The sequence below is a fragment of the Schistocerca serialis genome, chromosome 7 (genome assembly GCF_023864345.2).
Source record: "Schistocerca serialis cubense isolate TAMUIC-IGC-003099 chromosome 7, iqSchSeri2.2, whole genome shotgun sequence".
NCBI classification, from domain to species: Eukaryota; Metazoa; Arthropoda; class Insecta; order Orthoptera; family Acrididae; genus Schistocerca; species Schistocerca serialis.
The window spans coordinates 375,555,048-375,580,752 of NC_064644.1; the positions used below are offsets into that span (position 1 = coordinate 375,555,048).

At 41.6% G+C, this 25,705-nt stretch overlaps 1 protein-coding gene across 1 annotated transcript in view; it reads right to left on the bottom strand.

Annotated features, from left to right (window-relative positions):
• Positions 1–234: 234 nt before the first annotated feature.
• Positions 235–25,705, bottom strand: part of LOC126413100 (myrosinase 1-like) — a 67,511-nt gene continuing 42,040 nt past the window's right edge. The window contains exons 7-10 of the mRNA XM_050082995.1: positions 23,458–23,573; positions 15,102–15,236; positions 14,907–15,013; positions 235–361 (exon numbers count right to left, since the gene is read on the bottom strand). Coding sequence (XP_049938952.1) covers positions 235–361; positions 14,907–15,013; positions 15,102–15,236; positions 23,458–23,573 — 485 coding nt within the window. The remainder of the gene's footprint in view (positions 362–14,906; positions 15,014–15,101; positions 15,237–23,457; positions 23,574–25,705) is intronic.

Genomic DNA, 25,705 nt, shown 5'->3' on the forward strand with positions numbered 1-25,705 from the left:
TCCTTGCGACATCCTGTCATACCTATTGAAGTGGAAAGAAGAAAGAGATAAAAGTACTAGCGTTTATTTTCAGAAATTTATTTACACAAGCAGTGTGTGGAAATATCTACATTCAAAGCTAGCATACAACACTTGTGGCACTTCACTTAACTGTGCTGTATTTGGCAAGAGATCATGTTGAACACTGCTTTGACAAGTTGATGAACAAGTCTTGTTTGGTGAGCTCAGAACATTCTATTGGTTGTACTGGTTGGGCAGCTGCTTACTGCTGAAGATTTCTGCCATGAAGCCAGCCGAGTCCTTGGGAGTCCTTGTCCTGTTTGGACTGCTAAAATCCACCTCGTACAGGCCATACTTAGCTCTGCAGACAAAAGATGAGTTTTCATATAATCGTCATGATCGACGATAGAATGATACTATAAATTATGTGGGATGTCACAGCACAGAGAATCTATTACAACTGGTTATGTTATACTGAACAAGACAGTGACTACGAACATTATTGGACATATTATCAACTTCGGTTTGTCGTTTCCGTATTAAACATATTCGGACACTGGACAAGAGTGACTAATAACGAAAGAATTCTGTTCAGTGTAGTAACATGTTGCCTTTCAAACTGCTTATCTTCCCACAGTGGGTAGCTTACTTAAAGAGATTTGTACAAGCACATACAGTTTCACACTGAATCCTGCAATGTCATGCAAAACATAAACTGAAGTTTCGCGTCACGTCTGAGCTTAGATAACTAAAGACGGACCACAAGTTCACACTGCACAAGAATGGGGCATTCACTCGACTCGACTTACTTATGGCGAAACTGAAATATTCACTTAGACTGATTTAGAGAAACTGCGAAACACCGAAATCAGAATGGAATTTCGATATTCGTCAATTGCATATAATCCACTATGATTCAGCGCTAAGCTAAACATGCTGCTGGCTTTCCAGCGGTGCTAATCTGCAATATGAGAACTACAGTATATGTAGGAAACAATCTGAAATGCAAAACATGCTCATCTGATGAAAGTAATAAATTCATTTTTTGATTGCTATAAATCAGGATGCCTTTGTATTCTGGAGTAAATGCCTCATACTTCGAGATTACCTTGTTAATTCAAAGGACAGTGGAAGAAAGTGATCTCTTACTGCATCTTATATGGTAGGTTTAGTTCAAACATAAGAACACAAATACAGTAAGGAAAAACATTTCATATAATGGAAAGTGTTTACTGGAAGTACAACTGGAACTACTTGTTACTAGCGTGTAACAAGGTGGTGCGCAGAGTAGCTATGTCAGTGCGTGACAAACAGCGTGCTGTATTCCAGTTTCGAATTCGGCGAGTTCGTCCACACATAGGCCTCCATCCCCTTGAGCATGAAAACGCCTGTGTCACAATCCGCATTGTCCAGGTAAGCACTTATTCCAAATTGTTGTTGGCCCATCTCCTCCTTCCCCCTCTCCTGTAATCTCCTAATTCTTTATTGTCTTAGGGACTGAAAATCCACGAAGTGAAAATCGCATAACAAATATACTTTATCTGGATTGATTACTAGTTTCGGCTAACAATTTAGCCACCTTCAGATCATGAAATATTCTTGATTAGTGCTAATGCCATTTCAGCTTGATACATTATTAAAATCTTCCCTAAATGACGACATCCGTACATGACATAATTAAAAATAACTGTTCTTCGTTCGGGGCACGTGTAATTGAATAATTGTCGTCAAACATAGGCGTTAAGCCGTTACAACTTAATAACTGACACAATCAGTATTTACATCATTTCGTAACAGCAACGTAAAAATGATTATCTCTGTTACGCTATGGTGTAACTATTGATTGTGTCAGTTACTAAGATGTAACAGCATAACGCCTTTGTTTTATGACGATCGTTTCATTACATAGGCCACGAGTGAAGAATATCTGTCACGTATGGATGCCGTCATTTCAGGGAAGATTTTAATGATTTGTGAAGCCGTAACTGCAGCAACACTAATCAAGAATGTTTTATGACCTGAAGACGGCTAGATTGTTAGCCGAAACTAGTAATCAATCCAAATGAAGATTTCATATGCGATCTTGACTTTTGAGTTTGCAATCGCTAAAATAAATAATAAACTTAAAACAGATCGCGGATATCCTGGTTGACATAGGCAACAAACTGTTCCCCCCCCCCCCCCCCCTCCCTGTACATCTCCTGTAACCCTACTCTCCGTTCACTTTCTTCGCCCTCCACTCTTTGTCAATGTCTGCCTGCACCTCTATCTATCTGTTCGTACCCTTCTTTGTCCATCCCTTCCTCCCACACTCTCTATCCATTTGCACCACCCCATTCTATCCATTCTCCTTGCTCCTCTACCTCCTCCTACCCCTCTAATTCTATATTATTCTCACCCTATACACCTCCTCCTTCCCCCTCTCTGCCTATCTGCTGTTCGTGCTTTCTCTCTCCACGTTATCACGCCCATCCCAATAAGAGGCTGGTGGCTCTTACCTCTGCAGTATTTCTGTCGCGGTCGTAACTAATATGTGTACCAAATTTGATTAAATCGTTCCAGCGGTTTAGAATGAGCTTGTTTCCCCGTGGCTTTGCTCACTTATGCACATATCAAATATATTTAACATACATCTAACATATTTCACATATGTCTGTACATATCTGTATCTCTACCGAATTTAGCCTTGCTGTTTCATTTTTTCGCAGCTGAATTCTTATGACGCACCACCTGAACTATGTGTGGTGCAATAGTACCATGTAGCGTGTACATCCAGTAGTATATGTGGCTACCGTCTGCGCAGTGTGTATTGTAGGTATATTCAGCGGCCTATGCACATACCGTCTGCGAAATGAGTTGTGAATAGAATTAATTACCAGCGTATAACATGGCTGTGTGAAGAGTAACTATGTTCGTGCGTGAGAAACAGAGTGCTGTAAATAACTGGTGCACCTTCTCCTTCAGCATGAATATGCCTAGACCGCACACGGTTACTGCAACATCTGCACCAACCCGACACCTTGGCTTCGCTGTAGTCGATCATCCTACATACGGTCCCGACTTGGCCCTATGCGATTTTCATCTGTTTACAAAACTTAAAGAACGTCTTCGAAGATTTCACTTGGATAGCGATGAAGCGATGGAAGAAGTGTTGTGCTTTTGACTCCGTCAAGAAAGTCAAACGCTCTACGGCAAGGGCGGGCAAACGTTGCACGCGGCTCATGAGCGCACAGCGCTGCACGTGTGCTGCTCGCGTGCAATCGTCGACTGGGGCTGTGGCGACAGCCGGCAGGTTGCGACAGTGTAGTGCCAGGCTAAGCTGCGGACGTTGATGCGTAGCGATCACTACGTAGTGAATGTTGTATTTCAAGAACCGGAAAATACAGAGTGAAACAAGGAAACGGAGAAGTGGAGATTTGCTATCTTTTAAAAAGTAATGGGAGAATCATTTTTTCTCTCTGCAAAAACGTGAAAATTCGAAATGTTTAATATGTGGCAGTATTCTCGCTGATCAGCGGAAGTTTAGTATTGAATGCCATTATAACAAATTTCACATGGGCGAGTACAATTTATTGTCGGATTCTGAGCGGATGGGCAAATCGACTGAGCTTAAGAAGAGCGATCTGACGATACTAGACGAATCAGTCGTAGTTGCTGTTGTCACGAGAGATCTGCGACTTCCTATCGTCATGTCTCTCATCTGACTGATTTAACATTTTATGGAGCACTGTTTTCAATTTTTCAGGACGACAACAATAATAGCCCAGCGGTACGTGCAAGTTATAAGATTGCGCTTAATATAGCGAGAGCTGGAAAACCATTTGCTGAATTAGTAAGTGTCGGTTAACAGCAAACATCAGTGATGAAAATTTAAGTAACTGTTTGTGTTTATCTGTATGTAGAAATTTTGTTCCACTCCACCTGTGATAATTAAATAAAACGTAGCGTAGGTAATAGGTACTCTTTCAAACCACGATATCTTTCAAGCACTCCTACTAATCTTATTCCTTCATTCAATAAAGCACGCTAGGAAACAAAACGCATTGCAGAGGAATGTATGGCGGGGAGGGGAGATAAGCGGGTGGCCAACTTGCCCCTGTGTGCACGCACAACACCTGTTAGCTGCACGCTTGCAAGTGCACCGCACACGTGCAGGATTCCTTCCCGCCCCTGCTCTACGGTGTAGGCATCTGGAGTACAGATATAGACTGGTAGTAACATCTGTTTTATTTAAAAACATTTAAGTTTTCACATTAAAAACAATTAGTAAACAATACTTTTCAGGGCGCCGTCGTATAATGAGAATTAATCTTCTCGTTTCCCACAGTACATAATGATTTTCTCATCGCAGATAATCCATTGTAAATTGGTTTTCATGTCTTTACTTAATATGCTTGGATGGTACAGAAATTCTTAAAAAAGAAAATAGTGGTTGATCAGTAAATTAGGATTGAACCAAGGAAAACTGAGGAACACGTCCTTTGAGACCGCAATAGCTTAATTTCCGTTTATTCTTGTCTTGATTATTCGTACAAAAAGGTGTTGCTTCCTGTAATGAAGGTACGATTTACCACACGAAGGAACTATGCTTTTAATAGTTTGACATTGTGACTCTTAAAGTTATTGTTTTTGGACGTCCTTCTTGAGGGTCGTCTTCAGAAAATGCATGACCTCAATGTATCGCAAATAATCGTTTCTCAAGCACGGACATTTTGTCTAGGGACAGCCTGACCGTGGTGACACAAACGTCGATGTTTTCATGTCATACGAGTTTTTTAGGTGTTCTAGCTACAGCGTGCGTGATTTACAACCATAATGTGTAATTTACATACTCTGATATCCAGTAGCTAGTTGATATTTGTTGAAAATGGTATCGATGGAAACGTTCTTGGTTTACCTTTGTTATATCCACATTTTTATCCTGTTCCTGTATGAAAATTTCCTAGTCGCTACAGAATACAAGGTAAAAGCTGTCAGATTGCATTGCTTTTCAAGTTTGGGTCAGATATCACTTTAAGAGGAATGTTTCAAGGCATTAGAACGAGGGTCATAGTACTGTATGGACTCACTAGTTAAAGTTCAAATGTGAAACCGTTTTTCAGCTGTCGACGTTGTGTGAGAATATGAATTCTGGATCTTCTGATTTTGAGTATTTGATGGAATTTGACAATAAGAAATCTTAAATTTGTCATAAATTAGCTTTTGTAAGTTTGATAGAATAGTACACGCAGCATTCATATAGCTAGAAAGTGTTTGTCTCTGTAGGCTTTCAGTCCATTTCTAGGACCTTAGAACTGAGTATGGAAACTATCTGGTCCACCTTCACTGGAAATTCTCATTATTTGATGTATAATTACATCAGGCCGAGCTTCATGGCTGTTATGCAATTCTAACACACAGCAAAAGGTTCAGTTATGATACCACACGGTCCATCTCACATGAAACGTGACTGATATGAAATAAAATACAATACATAGTTCATTTTTAGTTTTAATGGGGGTTTATTCAAAATAGGCTCCTTGGAAAGCAATACACAAGCGGAAGCGTTGGAAAAATGGCTCTAAACTATTCTGATACCAACCTTCGGAAATGCCTACAGTACCACGTTCTTGCCCTTCTGCATTTGTGTGGTTGTTTCGAAATGCCTTCTGTTCACTGCAATTTTTCAATTTTAAAAATAGCCAAAAGCTATAAACAGACAAATCAGGTGAAGAAGAGAGTTCAAACACCACTATACATTTTTGAGCCAAGCAATTCCGTGCGATGTCGCTTCTGTGCGCTGGTATTCAGATCCTTGACCATAAACGATTTAAAATACCCAAGCAGTAATCTCGATTCAACATCTGACGTTCGGGAGCGAATTATTTATGGATAATTCCTTTTAATAAAAGAAAACAGTGAACGGCTTTTCTACACATGTACTTTTTTAGGTCACGGAGATTCTGGACTGCTTCCATTCCGAGCTTTGGAGTTCGGTACGTGGTTCGTACTGAAAACATCATGTTCGTTCACTTGTTACGATGCAAGACATGAAGTCTGAGTCCCTAGCGGCTGATCTGTTCACATCCCAGCAATGATCCTCTCTGCAGTCTGTCCAATCGTCAGTGATTGAAAAGGACACAAAGCAGTAACTATTCTTAATTTTGCCCAAATTTTCAGTTAGAATGGAATCACAGTTATGTTAGCAATTTCAGAAAGATACTCACTTAACCTGGTGGATTCACAACTATCATTTGAGTTTCAGCCTCTTTTTCAACATTTTCCTCGGCTCAGATTTTCGATTTTGCTTTTCGACGTGTAACACCTAGAATGCTGTGTCTACCATCACTAAACCTTGCACAATACTTAAAAACGTTTACATATCTCATTAACTCGCTACCATAAACAGTCTGTATAATTTCAAAAATGTTTTAGGCAAATTTTCCAAATTTAAAACAAAACTTAATTTCGGACGTTGCAGTGCCGCAACCGAAGTTAAAAAAATGCTGTTAAAATTCTGGGTTGTTACTACCAGTCTGTGATAACAACGCAGTTTGTTTTAAAATGTCTGGTATTCGGAATACCACGCTATTTAATTCATGCATCCGTTAGCAGATGGCATTATTAGTTACGCGAACATGAGATCTGTCACCTTTCTTCTGGCGCGGACTGTGTATGTGATTTCCTTCAAGAGGAGAAGATAATTATTTCTGTGTGGATTTAGTGTTGTTCATATTGAATATTTTCATTGTAAATGGTTATCTTGTCTTACATGCTCATAATTAATTATAATTAATTGGAACGTTGAGTGGATAAATTAATAGTTGAGCCTGTTGTAGGGATCATGCAAATCGCACTTAATCTGTGAGCGTATGAATGATAAATTTAATGTTTAAGTGTGTCGAATTCTAGGATATATTTTACATTTATGTGTTGTGATTTAAGGCTTTGTAGCTAGACAGATTACTACATTTTTTTCACATTCTTTCTGACTTTCTCAAATTAAGATTAGAACGGCCGAATTTCCTTAATGGTGTACACTGACTGGAGCATCAGGTGGTTATAACCTACAATTTCATTATATTTTTTAAGTCATACATGAAGTAAAATACTTGTCTATTCAAGCCTTAATATTTGTATTAAATATTCTGACGTTGAGTTTATGGATCAGATAAGGGGAAATGTTTTTATGAAAAGAGTGTGGAGGTTGTGTGTATTTTTCACATTTCATTTTTCCTTTGTGAATGCTGTAATTTGCTACAGGAATTATGTATCAACAGTACATTGTTTCAGGAGCTATTGAGTTTTATCTTGAAGACATCTAGGTGAAACATTTAATCTTTGGCATGCTCACATATTAGTAACAGATATGAGCACAATTTTCTGCAACCAGGTCGGAGCTGTAGCGAAACTGTGATTAGATAAGGCTGTACACATTCATTTCACGTTTTTCTTTATTGCGTTATAGAAATATGGCAGTTTCCTTTTGTGGTAACTACACTCTTGGAAATTGAAATAAAAACACCGTGAATTCATTGTCCCAGGAACGGGAAACTTTATTGACACATTCCTGGGGTCAGATACATCACATGATCACACTGACAGAACCACAGGCACATAGACACAGGCAACAGAGCATGCACAATGTCGGCACTAGTACAGTGTATATCCACCTTTCGCAGCAATGCAGGCTGCTATTCTCCCATGGAGACGATCGTAGAGATGCTGGATGTAGTCCTGTGGAACGGCTTGCCATGCCATTTCCACCTGGCGCCTCAGTTGGACCAGCGTTCGTGCTGGAAGTGCAGACCGCGTGAGACGACGCTTCATCCAGTCCCAAACATGCTCAATGGGGGACAGATCCGGAGATCTTGCTGGCCAGGGTAGTTGACTTACACCTTCTAGAGCACGTTGGGTGGCACGGGATACATGCGGACGTGCATTGTCCTGTTGGAACAGCAAGTTCCCTTGCCGGTCTAGGAATGGTAGAACGATGGGTTCGATGACGGTTTGGATGTACCGTGCACTATTCAGTGTCCCCTCGACGATCACCAGTGGTGTACGGCCAGCGTAGGAGATCGCTCCCCACACCATGATGCCGGGTGTTGGCCCTGTGTGCCTCGGTCGTATGCAGTCCTGATTGTGGCGCTCACCTGCACGGCGCCAAACACGCATACGACCATCATTGGCACCAAGTCAGAAGCGACTCTCATCGCTGAAGACGACACGTCTCCATTCGTCCCTCCATTCACGCCTGTCGCGACACCACTGGAGGCGGGCTGCACGATGTTGGGGCGTGAGCGGAAGACGGCCTAACGGTGTGCGGGACCCTAGCCCAGCTTCATGGAGACGGTTGCGAATGGTCCTCGCCGATACCCCAGGAGCAACAGTGTCCCTAATTTGCTGGGAAGTGGCGGTGCGGTCCCCTACGGCACTGCGTAGGATCCTACGGTCTTGGCGTGCATCCGTGCGTCGCTGCGGTCCGGTCCCAGGTCGACGGGCACGTGCACCTTCCGCCGACCACTGGCGACAACATCGATGTACTGTGGAGACCTCACGCCCCCCGTGTTGAGCAATTCGGCGGTACGTCCACCTGGCCTCCCGCATGCCCACTATACGCCCTCGCTCAAAGTCCGTCAACTGCACATACGGTTCACGTCCACGCTGTCGCGGCATGCTACCAGTGTTAAAGACTGCGATGGAGCTCCGTATGCCACGGCAAACTGGCTGACACTGACGGCGGCGGTGCACAAATGCTGCGCAGCTAGCGCCATTCGACGGCCAACACCGCGGTTCCTGGTGTGTCCGCTGTGCCGTGCGTATGATCATTGCTTGTACAGCCCTCTCGCAGTGTCCGGAGCAAGTATGGTGGGTCTGACACACCGGTGTCAATGTGTTCTTTTTTCCATTTCCAGGAGTGTATGAAGTGAGTACCGACTGGTAGTGCCTCTCTTAGTAAAGTAGGTACAGCCTAACTTATATATTTTGTGTTGAAGTCAATTTTCCAGTCCAGTGAGGTTCAAGATGGATGTGAATGCTTTCGTGCAGGTGAAATGAAAGTAAATCTGAATAACTTGTTGAATTTGCTTAGGAGTGCGTTTCAACTGAATCTTGCTATGGATTATTACTTTACGCTGGAACTGATACGACTGAAGCTGTTGATGAGGCTGCTGCATAGGAATATGTCGTAGCTATTTAAGATGTGTGTAGCTCTTCTAAGATTATGAGATTTTTCTGCTCCAAGCAGAAGGCATGCTTTACTGATGCTGCATAGTTTTCGCCGTTTTCTCCTAGATAAACTGCCATTGTCAGAGAATCAACTAAGTAAAAGACCCACGTAACGCTCACGTTTATTCACGGATAAAAGCCTGTATTTGAGACAGCGTTTCCAACATTAGAATGCCATTTCGAAATTCTAGATTCTGATATTTTATTGTACCATTGCTTCTGCTTTAATCTTTCATTTATTGTGTCAATACCCCATGCGTATCGTGATACGGTGTGAACTTTCGAACTTTCATAAGTGCTGTAGCAAACGTATACTATTATCGTCAGTTGCAGGCTTAAACTTAAATTGTGCACTTTTAAAAATTTCTGACATAATAGGGTTAATATTCTTGAAAAACAGTCGTCCCCTAATTTCATTGTATAACGCGAGAAATAAGCATCCTTCCAAGAATTTTGGACACTTACAAAACTATAGTTTTGAAAATTTTCGTAAGTTGCTAGTGTTGTGGATTACTTATTTCGTACAAAATGCGTTTGTGATTTACGGTTACTGTCAAAGAACAGTTCAGCCCGAATTTAAATGTACATCAGTACGAACGGACGTATATTTTTGACAATTTTCGGAAGTTACCATTGTCCTTTGCATAAAATATTTCATAGTTAACTCGATGTTTTGCTTTAGTTACTGTATCAGATACTGTTACTAACATACGGTATTCCATCTAATTTCTTCTTTGAAGAGATTTGTATATTATCTACATTTGTCGTAAACGTTTTCCACTTTTCTAGCAGCTGTTGTTGTTGTTGTGGTCTTCAGTCCTGAGACTGGTTTGATGCAGCTCTCCATGCCACTCTATCCTGTGCAAGCTTTTTCATCTCCCAGTACCTACTGCAACCTACATCCTTCTGAATCTGCTTAGTGTATTCATCTCTTGGTCTCCCTCTACGATTTTTACCCTCCACGCTGCCCTCCAATACTAAATTGGTGATCCCTTGATGCCTCAGAACATGTCCTACCAACCGATCCCTTCTTCTGGTCAAGTTGTGCCACAAACTTCTCTTCTCCCCAATCCTATTCAATACTTCCTCATTAGTTATGTGATCTACCCATCTAATCTTCAGCATTCTTCTGTAGCACCACATTTCGAAAGCTTCTATTCTCTTCTTGTCCAAACTATTTATCGTCCATGTTTCACTTCCATACATGGCTACACTCCATACGAATACTTTCAGAAATGACTTCCTGACACTTAAATCAATACTGGATGTTAACAAATTTCTCTCCTTCAGAAACGCTTTCCTTGCCATTGCCAGCCTACATTTTATATCCTCTCTACTTCGACCATCATCAGTTATTTTGCTCCCCAAATAGCAAAACTCCTTTACTACTTTAAGTGCCTCATTTCCTAATCTAATTCCCTCAGCATCACCCGACTTAATTAGACTACATTCCATTATCCTTGTTTTGCTTTTGTTGATGATCATCTTATATCCTCCTTTCAAGACACTGTCCATTCCATTCAACTGCTCTTCCAAGTCCTTTGCTGTCTCTGACAGAATTACAATGTCATCGGCGAACCTCAAAGTTTTTATTTCTTCTCCATGAATTTTAATACCTACCCCGAATTTTTCTTTTGTTTCCTTTACTGCTTGCTCAATATACAGATTGAACAACATAGGGGAGAGGCTACAACCCTGTCTTACTCCCTTCCCAGCCACTGCTTCCCTTTCATGTCCCTCGACTCTTATAACTGCCATCTGGTTTCTGTACTAATTGTAAATAGCCTTTCGCTCCCTGTATTTTACCCCTGCCACCTTCAGAATTTGAAAGAGAGTATTCCAGTCAACATTGTCAAAAGCTTTCTCTAAGTCTACAAATGCTAGAAACGTAGGTTTGCCTTTCCTTAATCTTTCTTCTAAGATAAGTCGTAAGGTCAGTATTGCCTCACGTGCTCCAGTGTTTCTACGGAATCCAAACTGATCTTCCCCGAGGTTGGCTTCTACTAGTTTTTCCATTCGTCTGTAAAGAATTCGTGTTAGTATTTTGCAGCTGTGACTTATTAAGCTGATAGTTCGGTAATTTTCACATCTGTCAACACCTGCTTTCTTTGGGATTGGAATTATTATATTCTTCTTGAAGTCTGAGGGTATTTCGCCTGTCTCATACATCTTGCTCACCAGATGGTAGAGTTTTGTCAGGACTGGCTCTCCCACAGCCGTCAGTAGCTCCAATGGAATATTGTCTACTCCGGGGGCCTTGTTGCGACTCAGGTCTTTCAGTGCTCTGTCAAACTCTTCACGCAGTATCGTATCTCCCATTTCATCTTCATCTACATCCTCTTCCATTTCCATAATATTGTCCTCAAGTACATCGCCCTTGTATAGACCCTCTATCAGGTCAAAAACCTTCAATAATTCATAAATTTTACCATTGGTTTGTCTGTTGTTTCACTGGAAAACTCGTTTTGTGTACCAGTTGCTCCATTTGCCAAATGGAACTAGTAATACACTACTGGCCATTAAAATTGCTACACCACGAAGATGACGTGATGCAGACGTGAAATTTAACCGACAGGATGACTATGCTGTGATATGCAAATGATTAGCTTTCCAGAGCATACACACAAGGTTGGCGCCGGTGGCGACACCTACAACGTGCTGACATGAGGAAAGTTTCCAACCGATTTCTCATACACAAACAGCAGTTGACCGGCATTGCCTGGTGAAACGTTGTTGTGATGCTTCTTGTAAGGAGGAGAAATGCGTACCATCACATTTCCGACTTTGATAAAGGTCGGATTGTAGCCTATCGGGATTGCGGTTTATCGTATCGCGACATTACTGCTCGCGTTGGACGAGATCCTATGACTGTTAGCAGAATATGGAATCGGTAAGTTCAGGAGGGTAATACGGAACTCCGTGCTGGATCCCAACGGCCTCATATCACTAGCAGTCGAGATGATAGGCATCTTATCCGCATAGCTGTAACGGATCTTGCGGCCACCTCTCGATCCCTGAGTCAACAGATGGGACGTTTGCAAGACCACAACCATCTGCACGAACAGTTCGACGACGTTTGCAGCAGCATGGACTATCAGCTCAGAGACCATGGCTGCGGTTACCCTTGACGCTGCATCACAGACAGGAGCGCCTGCGATAGTGTACTCAACGACGAACCTGGGTGCACGAATGGCAAAACGTCAGTTTTTCGGATGAATCCAGATTCTCTTTACAGCATCATGATGGTCGCATCCGTGTTTGGCGACATCGCTGTGAACGCACATTGGAATCGTGTATTCGTCATCATCATACTGGCATATCACCCGGCATGATGGTATGGGGTGCCATTGGTTACACGTTTCGGTCACCTCTTGCTCGCATTGACGGCACTTTGAACAGTGGACGTTACATTTCAGATATATTACGACCCGCGGCTCTACCCTTCATTCGATTCCTGCGAAACCCTACATTTCAGCAGGATAATGCACGACCGCATATTGCAGGTCCAGTATGGGCCTTTCTGGATACAGAAAATGTTCGACTGCTGCCATGGCCAGCACATTCTCCAGATCTCTCACCAACTGAAAACGTCTGGCCAATGGTGGCCGCGCAACTGCCTCGTCACAATACGCCAGTCACTACTTTTGATTAACTGTGGTATCGTGTTGAAGCTGCATGGGCAGCTGTACCTGTACACGCCATCCAAGTTCTGATTGACTCAATGCCCAGGCGTATCAAGGCCGTTGTTACGGCCAGAGGTGGTTGTTTTGGGTACTGATTTCTCAGAATCTTTGTACCCAAATTGCGTGAAAATGTAATCACATGTCAGTTCTAGTGTAATATATTTGTCAAATGAATACCCGTTTATCATCTGCGTTTCTTCTTGGTATAGCAATTTTTATGACCAGTAGTGTATCTTACCCGAACGGGTTCGTTCACTGTCCTGCGAAACATCTGCGCCAGCCACCAATGCAGCCACGGGTTCAATAGATGACTTTCACAAGCAACTGGATATTGTCCTGTCGCGAATCAGTGTGTTTGGAGAGCTCCAGAGAGTTTTGTACAAGAGGTGCCTTCGTTTTAATCTTCTGTCAGTTCCCAAAAACGAAGTAAAGCAATTTAGTAAATATGACAGCATAATCGATTTGACAGTATACTGTACTTAGATGAAAGGATAGCGTTGTGCTGCATTTATAAGTAGACTAGCTGAGTACCCAGTATTGACTGGGAACTCCTAATCTAAATCTTCTATTGGTCGACCTCCTCCTTCGCCATTTCTCTTCCATCTTCCGCCTCCTGCCCCTCTCTGTCCACCGAGCGAGGTGGCGCAGTGGTTAACACACTGGACTCGCATTCGGGAGGACGACGGTTCAATCCCGTCTCCGGCCATCCTGATTTAGGGTTTCCGTGATTTTCCTAAATCGTTTCAGGCAAATGCCGGGATGGTTCCTTTGAAAGGGCACGGCCTATTTCCTTCCTAATCCTTCCCTAACCCGAGCTTGCGCTCCGTCTCTAATGACCTCGTTGTCGACGGGACGTTAAACACTAACCACCACCACCACCACCCCTCTCTGTCCATCTCTTTCTCTTTCCTTTCACTGTTCATCTACTCCTCTCTCTCCCAGTCCCCCCCCCCCCCCCCTAACTGTTCCCATATCCACCTTCCTCCTGGCAGTCTGTCCATCTCCTTGTTATCACCCCCACTCCAATAGGAAACTGGTGGTTCTTAACCTCACAGTGTTCCTGTCCAGATCCTAACTAATGCGTGTACCAAATTTGAATGAAACTCTTCCAGAGATTTATAATAATCTTTCTAAACGTGGGTTTGCTCTCGAACGCACATATAAAATACATTTCAAATATATATATATAACATATTTCACACGCATTTATACACATACATTTACCTGTAACTCAAGCAAGTTTCGACCTGCAGTTTCATTATGCCGTAGCTCAATGCTAAATTATACGTGTCGTATAATTTAGCAGGTTCCTCCAGTGATATAGATGGCTTCTGGCTGCGCAATGTGTTGTGAATAGAGTTATTAGTGAAGAATTAATAAATTAAAACTTCATCGATGATGTAGCAGTTTTTCACGCATCTCAGTGTAATGACGCCATCTCTCCTGAAGTAAGTGTCGTACTATGGTATAATTTTGTAGGTATATTTGAGCCATATGCGAATTCTGTACGCAAAATGTGTCGTAATTAGAGCCAACAGTAAAGAAGAAATAAATGAAAATGTCATGTTGCAATCGTCAGTTTTACTGCATGAACAAGAAAAAGTAATAAGCGGTTTTTACCTTTCATAATTTTGCGGGTGTTTTCTGCGAGAAAAAGTTTCGTTAAGATTTTAAATTGTATGTAAAGTTTGCTGCAAGTCACTAAATACTGTCATTGTCAAATACTGGATGAATAAATACGGTTATTCGCGCATCTTGGTCTACACTGCTTTTCCACACCACACACTAAACATTGATAGGAAGGCGGCATTTCCCCAACAGCGATTCTTTCCTTACAGTACGTGATACGTGTTCCAAGTTTGGTTGGAATTGGCCGAGTGGTTTAGGAGCAACTGTAGAACATACTTATACACTTATATACTTACATCTCTTTTTATAATATGTTTGGATGTGTTTATGGTTTTCTATATTGTTTAATTCAACAGATGAATTACTCACGGTGTGGACAGTACTTACGTAAATCCTGAGTTCCATTCTAGAGTGTCCATGAGACTCCATGCCAAGTATCCTATAACCGGAACACCGTCTTCGTGTATCGACTCTAGCACAGCTCCGAGATATCCCTAGAAATAATACAGCACATCCCTGGTAATGAAATGACTTTAGGAAGATGAAAGTGGTTACTATATCTGTGTGTAAAATCCTACTTACAGTATAGAATTCAATGCGGTCACTGTCGTTTCGCCCTCCAGAATTGGATACGCCGTTCTCTGTTATAAAGACTGGGTAACCCGGGTATTCGTTGGCTATCCAGTTTAGTTGACTCCGCAATCCCCAAGGAACGTTCTGGAAATAAAGATACTTATCATAGATGTTATTTCTATCTCCATCTGCCCCCTAAAGACGGATGTGCAGGTTTAATAGTTTGTTGAAAATTTCGTCTCTTCACTGGTTCAACCTGGCACTGCCCAGTTACTAATTTCCAATTATTCCAATTTTTAGATGAAAGGAAACTGACTGAAATCTGTCCTTTGTGTATAATTCAATAATTCCTTTGCATATTCTTAAAGGAATTAATGGTTCAAATGGCTCTGAGCACTATGGGACTCAACTGCTGTGGTTATCAGTCCCCTAGAACTTAGAACTACTTAAACCTAACTAACCTAAGGACATCACACACATCCATGCCCGAGGCAGGATTCGAACCTGCGACCGTAGCAGTCGCACGGTTCCGGACTGCGCGCCTAGAACCGCGAGACCACCGCGGCCGGCAAAGGAATTAATACTATGTCGTAGTTGAAACACCTTCCTTTTCTCGATCCCTTGCACTTCCATAGAATAACTAGGCTCCATATGTACGCGGCGCATTTCTCCGAAGAAAAAGTCAAAATCGCTTCCATACCAAGGAAATGAGATATAGACTCCGAACCGAGAATCCCGTTATTGCCAACCAGAGCATGTTGCTAGTGGTTATTTCCCGTTGCCTTCTTCTGAACTATTGTTAAGTATCAAGTATCCTGTGCTGAAAGCAAGGAGTGTTTGTGTAGTGTGGCGATCTGCGTATGTCGTTCTAGATAAAAGAAGAGCTGGGTGAGGAAACGAACGCTACACATAGGCTGCTGCTCTCTCGCAAACCACCAAGTGGCTGTCAACTTAACTTCCCCATCTGAGCTACGGATCACCGACGGCAATGTCACATTCCCTCACTGGAAATTGAGTTGGAATTTAACTCATCACACTGGTGTATGTCTGCTCATCAGGAACTTAACGCCACCAACTCTCTTCCCTTGGAAGCCTTAAACTGGCTGTGAAAATTTTTTCTACCCCCTAGGCTTCTAACAGGCACCTCCATTCAGCGCCACCACGAAATGTGCATTAGCAACCTCAAAATCTGGAGCGGTTCTTCAGAACATAAGGCTGTGTGAATTCTAAAAAGTTCATATAGGTCATTTTTAATCAGCCGATTTCATAACAATATATTTTCATATGAAACCTCTTCCCCTATTTCACCCCCTTAGTGGTTCAATTAAAAAAAAACACTAAACACGTATTTTTTATTTATAACCGAGAAGTAAAAAAACCATTGTTCATAGTTGTAGTTTTCAAAACACCTTAGTAGTCCTTTAATAATCATGTATTTAAAAGAAAACTTTCACCTACTATATCACCTCCATAAGGTTAAATTTCCAAAAATGCTAGAACAAGTATTTCTTTATTTCTGACTGAGAAACAAACACCAATTTTCGTAGGTATAGCTTCTAAATTGCCATAATAGTGACATTTTCCAAAAAGAGCCCTTATCCCCTATTTCACCACCTTAGTGTTGGAATCGCGAAAAATTCCTTGTTAAACGACGCCTACAGCATGAGATCCACACCTTCTCCAAATTTCAAATTTCTGTCAGTCAGCACATTGCCTTTTCAAAATCGAGAAGATCTGGAAACAAACTGCCGACGGAATCTGATTATGAGCGTCTATTACCAAACTGAGAAAACTGACTCGAGTATATAGCTTTGTTCATTAACGGGAATATAATTACGATACTGTGGAGTAATAAGGGAGTAGGCAATAAGGGAAGACAATTGTTTTGCTTATGGCAGAATTTTGTTAATCAATATTCTTTATAGTAAACAGGTCATAATACTTTTGATATACTTATGATCTCATATATAAGTTTACTCATGATGTGCGCCTCGTAACGAAAATAGGCAGTCCTAGGTGCAATCAATTGAAAGTGACACTTTTTTTATAAGGAAGAGTTCATCTCATTTTTTATCGTTCTGCTGTTATCTGGGCATAATGAGGGATCAAACCATTGATTTGCCAGATGATTTTGCAACAGTTTTTAAAGTCATTAATTTCATTCTTGCATACCATTACCATTTCACTAGAAGCCGAAAGTTCATTACCAGAACGTTCGTTAATGTCAGCTTTATCATTGTTGATTAGATTACTTTTCTCGTAGCATTGAGGTAGACAATCATTTTTTCTAACAACTCCAAAGAAAAGTAGCTTGGTAATACCAGTTGTAAGTGAAGTTATAAAAGGGAATTTAATTTTGTTGTCCAGTTAACAAAACAAAAATCATGAAGCAAAATTGCGGAATCCAATAGAGAACTGCACAGCGTTGTAGATGAAAGTGTGCAGCGAAGTCCAGAAAATCCTACGGAAGAAGAAAATAATATAATTATTGAAAATGCAAATGAAACGTTTCAGTGCGATAATACCTCGTACGTAAATGACGGCCAAATGCGGCGCAAGAAACTACTACAGAACATATATTAATGGGAGGCTCTATCGGTTTAGCGTATGACGTAGTGATCCAGCCTTAAGATGGCATCTCAATTATGCAGAATCATTTGGAAAGTGAAGTGGCTATAGGACTGTATACTCCTGCAAGTCTCATATTGGGAAGCCATACGAGCTACAACACACACTTCGCGTTACCAATAATCGACGGTACGGCATTAAATGATACCAAGAGCGTAATCGCGCTAGCACAATGTACCCGAAAAATGCTCACACAAATGAATAACAACTTATTCAAATGAATAGTCAAAGAAATAACGAAATGGACGAAAAATGTGGACAAATTGACATGAACTTCTATAATTAATTTTCACAACCACTGTCGGAAGAACAGAAAGTACCAGGCAGGTTAGATGAAGTCACAACTCCGCATGACGTTTTGCAAGTAGCACATAATGAATTAGAGGAAATTGTATTTTCTCTTCAGACGAAAGCATTGCACTTAGAGGAAATCAAGAATGATCTGGCAGATGAAGTGCAAAATCTGTCTGAGGAAGTTGGTTTTGTCAAGTTAGAGCAAAGTCGAGTAAATTCCGATGTGAAAAAAATAAGTGAGCGCGCAAGGCTAGTTGCACTTGATAGTGACACCACCCTAGCACAGAAAATAGTACATCGAACTTGTTAACAAACAGAGAAATTTACATCGGACAAGAAAAAAGAATCCGAAATCGTTGTGACGGTACACGTGAGCGTCAAAGCCACGGCCCACAAAATGCTAATGCTGTTGGCATTAGGTAAGATTCCGGTAACGCAGTCCTGAGTTTGCCTCGAGGGGGTGAAAATGCGTATCCTCCTTCTGCCATGCACTACGCCGTGGGGACAGATTATATAGGGTGGCACAAGTAAAAGTGACCGGAGAAGAGAGTTCCAGGGTACAAAGAAACACAGCAGAGGAAAGGAAATGCTCTCCTGACTACAAAAAGTGACCACCATCGATCTCTTGGCATTTCTGGGTCCTGGTCAGCAAGTTTCTCAAGGTGCATCGAAGCTGGTCTGCTGGAATTGCTGCAGTCTCATCCGAAATTTTCTGCTGCAGTTCTTGAAGACTATGAGGATTGTTGCGATACACCTTACACTTGACGGTTCCCCACGCAAAGTAATCGCACACTGACAAAGTGACGTGGTTGGCCAGCTAGGGCCACTGTCAGGAGAGCAAATTGTTTAAGTGGGCACCAAAGTTGTGCCGTCTGTATGAAGTTCCAGCCTGTTAGAAGTAACTGTAGACGTTTTCTTCCTCCATTACTGCTGCCACTAATTCACGTCCAGTCGCATCCACTTGTCCGGGCCACTTTTATTTGCCCCACTCTACAGTAAGGTCACTCAACTACCAGTTTCCACTAATGATCATATGCGTTACGGAGTAACTACACCGATGACAGAGCTGTCTGCCCCAGCCGCAAGACCGTCACTTTCATCTGTACTGCTGGATCAAAGCTTGTTAAAACATCATCATTTCCAAGTATTCCGGGTGAAATTAAAGAAAGTGCCAACTATGGCGCTTATAAAAGATTTTCAAAATGTGTTACAATGTAACTGGACTGAGAGTCAAAAGATACACTACACGGTAGATTTCTTTCAAGGTGATACGTTTCTGAGGGCAACGAATGTAGCAGAAATGTGTCAAATGAATGCTCACTTCGAGCAAGCTTTTCTTGACAAATTTTGTTCAAATTCGGTGCAGGAAAGATTGAGACGTCAAGTGTTTTATCTGGAATCCTATAATAGTAAACAAGGGGGTTGAAGAAAGTATTCTGAAAAGTATAAGCAGGCGTTTCAAAAACGCTGAAGGCAAGATTACCGTCAACTGTCCGTTAAAAACTAGCCACAGTGCCTGCGTCGGATTTGGAGTATTTTTTGTGCCTTAGATTCCACTGGTCTTATCCATGAAGGTACAAACGTACAAACTAACAACTCCAATTAGTAAGGAAAACCAACAGGTAATGGGAACCGTAAAAACGTTAATAACGGTAATCATAATTCCGGCGGTTGCCACCCTCCTATTTCCCAGATAGAGAACAACAGTAATGTGCATGGAAGCGCGAGTTAGCGCTCTATTAATAATAATTATAGGAGTAAGGGAGAACGTAGGTACAAGCCCGGTTATCAGAATACGGCACGCCATAACAACAACAGTAATGGCCATGGAAATAGTTGGGAAAATGTGGAACATGTGGTAACAATAACGTGAATGAGGACTGTGAAATGCTCCGCCAACGCACGATTTGGAGGCGAATCGCACTCAGCGAAGCTCCCCCCAACAGGGACGCCAACTGGCGCAGTAGGGGGCATGCAGTACCTCGTACAATTGTAGTTGCAGACAGCAATAGCGCCATCCCCCCCCTCCCCCTCCCCCTCCCCCACCCCCCAGCCGGCCGAAAACTCAAATTGAACGTGCTAAGTCCACCGGCTAGTGAGGAGGGCGAGATCCAATCCCTATTTAAAATGAAACAGAATTTGAGAATAAAACGAACACAAAGAAACTAAACTACGAATGCAAAAAAGCTAAATGCTACCATTAAGTCTAAAAATTTAAAACATTTATTTATTACAAACTACTTGCCAACTACGAATATTTACAACAAAATGAGTATTTTCAAGCACGGATACTAAGCTTCAAGGATATACACAAATATGTACAAAAAAGGGAATCTGAACACAAAGACACACGGAGAATGTATGTAGAAATCTAAATCTACGAAACATAAATAGATGAGTGTACAGAATAGAAAGCTCCAAGTAAGAAACAAAGATTGGCCAACGTGACCTGTTTCAGGAAAAATTGTGTTCACGAGAAAACACTGAACAGAGTACCGCTTTGAGCCATGAAAGCAAATATCTAAAAGGTGTGGCTAAATGTAGCGTTAGCAAAAGAAAATAATTATAAGTGAGGAACATGTTTCACAGTTTGTGATACGTGATATACCAGGACGTTTCGAAAATGCTATGTAACGTTGTGATTGTGGTATGATTGTCCCATAGGTAATCTTACAAGTATCCTCTGCGTATCCCAGAGCCAGAATGATCCTCCATGACATCAAACACTCCCCTGCTTTGATGGGGTTTAGCTCCATATTGCATGAACCACATCTTGTCGAAATCAGGGCTACTGTGGATAATGGGGATGAATTCATCTTCTCAATCGTTCACATGTCGTTCGGTAGAAAATGGCTCAAACGGCTCTAAGCACTGTGAGACTTAACATTTGAGGTCATCAGTCCCCTAGACTTAGAACTACTTAAACCTATCTAACCTAAGGACATCACACACATCCATGCCCAAGGCAGAATTTGAACCTGCGACCGTAGCAGCAGCGCGGTTCCGGGCTGAAGCGCCTAGAACATCTTGGCCACAGCGGTCGGCCGTTCGGTAGACACCGTGCTTTCAAGGAATATTGTACCGAGTATTCCGTGACTGGAAGCTGCACACCACACAGTCACCCGTTGACAGTGAAGAGCCTTCTCGATCGCGAAATGCGGGTTCTCAGTCCTCCAAATGCGCCAGTTTTGCTTATTGACGAACTCGTCCAAATGATGGAGCGCTTCGTCACTAAACCAAACTATGCATGCGCATACTAATTCCCATCATGCCCGGGGCCAACCTTGCTGTTTGAACATCCTAACTCAAACCGTTAAGACGTTATGACGCTTTTACTTCATATAGTTCAGTAATTTCCACCCTGTAGATGTGTGGATGCTAGACTTCACGAAACTAATAATAGTGTGATACTGCGTGTTGGACTGTGAAAGGTGTCAGCCTAGTCAACAAAGTAACTTACTGTGCGATAGGCAATGACCTTATAATGATAAAAAAAACGGCAATGTAACGCATGAACCCGAGAGTGAGACTGTGGACCTTGATAACGACAATTAAAAATGTACGAAACATTGCTGGAGAATCTGTGACTGTCGATAGGAGTCACAAAAAACGGAAGGTGATTCAAAAAGTTACAAGTCGACGTATTTCACAATACGGCTGCTGCTGCGTGAAACAATAGCGGCGTCTTTCTCACTACACTGACTAGTGGTACCAATCCCGCCAAATAAAAGTATCACACTATGGACAATCGCCAAATAGAACGGGGCTTTAAGCAGATTCATGACTCTATCAAATGAGTCGAAATAATTGTAAATATTGTGACGTTTCTGTAAGTAGTATTTTTCTATGTGAACGCAAAATCAAATTAAGGAGATTAAGCATTTGGATGTAAGTACTTCAACAACTTCCATGCTTACTTGGACTATAAAGAGTGTTTTGAAATGCATAGTTGGGAATTATGAAATGTAAAAGTGAAGTGAATGAAGTAGTTGTATAATTTCCTAAAATTGCTACAAAGGAAAAGTAAGAAAGAGAAAAAAAAGATGTAAAGAAACTATTTCCCTATATTCTACGTTAATATGTGATAAACACTGTAAATAACTTTGCACAAGACTGGCTGCTGTGACCATCCACTGACAAATTTCTGTTCCCAACAGCCAGTGGGGGCACTGTGGTGTAACAAATAAATAGTCAGTAAGGAAAGATTTTTTTTTTCTTTTTCTTTCCTCATGGAAGAATTTTATTCATCTTTATTCTTTCTAGTAAATAGGTCTCAATATTTTTTTAATTTCGTATGATCTCATACATAAGTTATTTCATGACGTACCCCTCGAACTGGAAAAGATGCCCTCCTTGATGCAATCATTTGGAAGTGACACGTTCTTTTTAATGAGAAATTCTGCGGTTATCTGGATGTAACTACCCCACGAACCGCACTACAATACGTCATGACCATGAGCAACAGGGATTAATACCTGCCGGCCGTTGTGGCCGAGCGGTTCTAGGCGCTACAGTCTGGAGCCGCGCGATCGCTACGGTCGCAGGTTCGAATCCTGCCTCGGGCATGGATGTGTGTGATGTCCTTAGGTTAGTTAGGTTTAAGTAGTTCTAAGTTCTAGGGGACTGATGACCACAGCAGTTAAGTCCCATAGTGCTCAGAGCCATTTGAACCATTTGATTAAGACCTGTTCTGTTCCTGTTTGTAACCCACGTTTTCCTAAGACGTCCTATAATATGGAGATAGTAACTGTTCTCGAAAGAACAGATATCATTGATGACCATGCAGCTTCTCTAGAATAAATGATAATTAATTGAAACCCTCAGCTGCTGACAGGTGTTGCTGATATACCTCCATGGGAGGTATATCAACACCTGTCAGCAGCTGAGAGTTTCAATTAATTATCATTTGTCCTATAGCATTTCAACGTAGCAGTCATCTGCCCTGTTGAAACTTTATCAATAGTAATGTGTACTAACAGACGATAGTTAGAAATTGTCTGGCTGGGCAGCTGTTACATATAAATTACAGCATATTTAACAGCAGAAAATGTATAATAGTAGTTTTTGTCTTCAATAATTATTACAATAGCACCTGTTTCTGTCCATAAGCAATTAAAAAAAATGTTCAAATGTGTCTCAAATCTTAAGGGACCAAACTGCTTAGGTCATCGGTCTATACTTACACACTATTTAAACTAACTAAAACTAACTTATGCTAAGAACAACACACACCCATGCCCAAGGGAGGACTCGAACTTCCGGCACGAGAGGCCGCACAAACACTGACAAGTCGTGTCTAACCGGGCGGCCACTCCTCGCGGCAATGAAACTGTGCCGTTACAATTTTAATATCTTTGTGATCGAAAGTTTTTGTACACTGTCGCCGTTTAAGATCAGTCATTAGCACACTTACATGGCTGTGCAAGCAACAGTTTCAGCTTACCTCAGCAGACGACGTAATTACAGCAGAGTCCCGCGTTTTGGAAGGTGATTCGCCTATCACACCTGGGGTCACGAAGGTCGTTTCGAAGTGGATCACTCCGAGAAAGTCGGCCGACCCTGTAACAAAATTTGTTCCCTCTATTTAGTTAAATTATAAACCGAAACTACAGCTCCAACCTTAAAACAAATTTTGTTTGACTTCTTCCACTGCGCAACGGCGATACTGTGGAAACTCAGGACAAGTAATGATCCACTGGAATGTGTGTCAAAACATATCAAGAAGTAATCAGTGGTGAGTTAAAGCTTCTAGACGTTGTCTGAGATGGGTTCTGAAAGCATGATGATAAACGTTGTGATCATAGCCCGAGATTTGGTCCGAATCACAATTTTACGTTGTCACATAGAAATTACATCATATTTAACTACAGAAAATGTGTATTAGTGGTTTTGTGTCCTAAATAATTATTAGAACAGTACCTGCTTCTCTCCGTAAGCAATTAATAATGAAACAAAGACTGCTAATGCTTACAGACAACATTTGCATTTCGTATATTTTAATAAGAGTGTATTTCAGATAGAAATAGCTTACCAAATTCATAGGGCCCAAATTAAAAGTTATCACTACACATTGTAGTCTCTAGCAACTGTTTGCCGCATTAGGAATAACACTTTGCAAGCGATATGCATAAATTGATAGAGAATACTTGTGTTACAGCCGTCAGTAGCTATTTGTTACAACGGTTGAATGCAGATTGCTAATGGTTCAGTGTTGCCAGGAACTGTTTCGCAACACATCACTTCAGTTTCTGGACAACCATTACTGTTAGTTCAAAATGCAGAAGTAAAATTGCTACTACTACATTGTTAAATCATCGAGAAGGCCTCCATCGAGTTCTAGGATACTGATTGTGGAGCTTGTTTCGCCCTTCGTGATGAAAGGTGGGAAGCTATCGTGTTGTTCTGAGTGAACAAATGTTCTGCGCAACCTGTGCAACAGTTCGTCGCAAAGGGTAGTTTGTCAAGGCTCCAAAAAAGTCGCTCTATCTAATTCAGCTGATTTTCTCGGAAACATGATGAAATGAGTCCTCCTTTGTGCGCAGAGTACTGTCTCGCTAGTATAAAATCTGTTCAACTTCAAAGTGTTACCGCTTGTGGAGAAGAAGCACATTTTAAAACGATTTCAAAAACGCTACTGGTGATATCAGTCTTCTACAGAACTCGTAATCAGAGAAAATAAGAGACAAACTACTGATATCTCGACTTTCAGTGAATTTCATTGTTGCCACTCACGTTATTAATATACGAGGGTGGTTTGAAAAGTTCTCGGAATCACCACGAGAGGTCAGTGCTAGCGCAACGAGTTGTTCACGTGATACTCATTGGAATGATGACTGTAAACACGTGTCACGTCAGTGTTCTTGCAAGAGAGCTGTTGTTCCCGCGTAGTGATTTCCGAAGACGGAAAAAAATCGAGGTTCGAGCAGTTATTAAGTACTTCGTAAAGAAAGGTATGAAAGCATAGGACATTCATGCTGATTTCCAGAATACACTGGGGAACTCTGCTCCTTCATATTCAACTGTTGTCAAGTGGACCGATGTACTTAAATTTGGTCGGGAGGGGTTAGATGATGATCCGCGCAGTGGGCGGCCAAGATGGGTCACATCTCCAGAAATCATTGCAGAAGTGTACAAAATGGTCGTGGAGGATCGCCGATTGGAAGTGCGTGAAATTACTCACGCTTGCCAGATGTCATCTGAAAGGGTATATCACATTTTAACTGAAGAATTAGATATGAAAAAATTATCTGCAAGATGGATGCCGCGACTCTTGACGCGCGCGCGCACACATGTGCCGTAGCCATCGCAAATTACACGAAATTAGATATGAATTGTTGCCACACTCGCCTTATTCACCTGATATGGTTCCTACAGACTCTCTTCCCAAACTGAAAATTTTTCTTGATGGACGAAGATTCACCTCAAACGAAGAATTGATAGCCGGAGTTGACAACTATTTTCCAGGCCTGAAGGAAAATCATTTTCGAGATGGGATCAAGGCACTGGAACGTCGTTGGACAATTGAATTAATTTACAAGGAGACTACATTGAAAAATAAGAAACGTTTCAGTGGTGTAAGTACTTTTTTTCTATTCCGTTCCGAGAACTTTTCAAACCACCCTCGTGAATGCTACATCATGTACCGAGATTTAACGTCGCCACAAAACAGCTTTGCAGTTCCGCTAGACGAA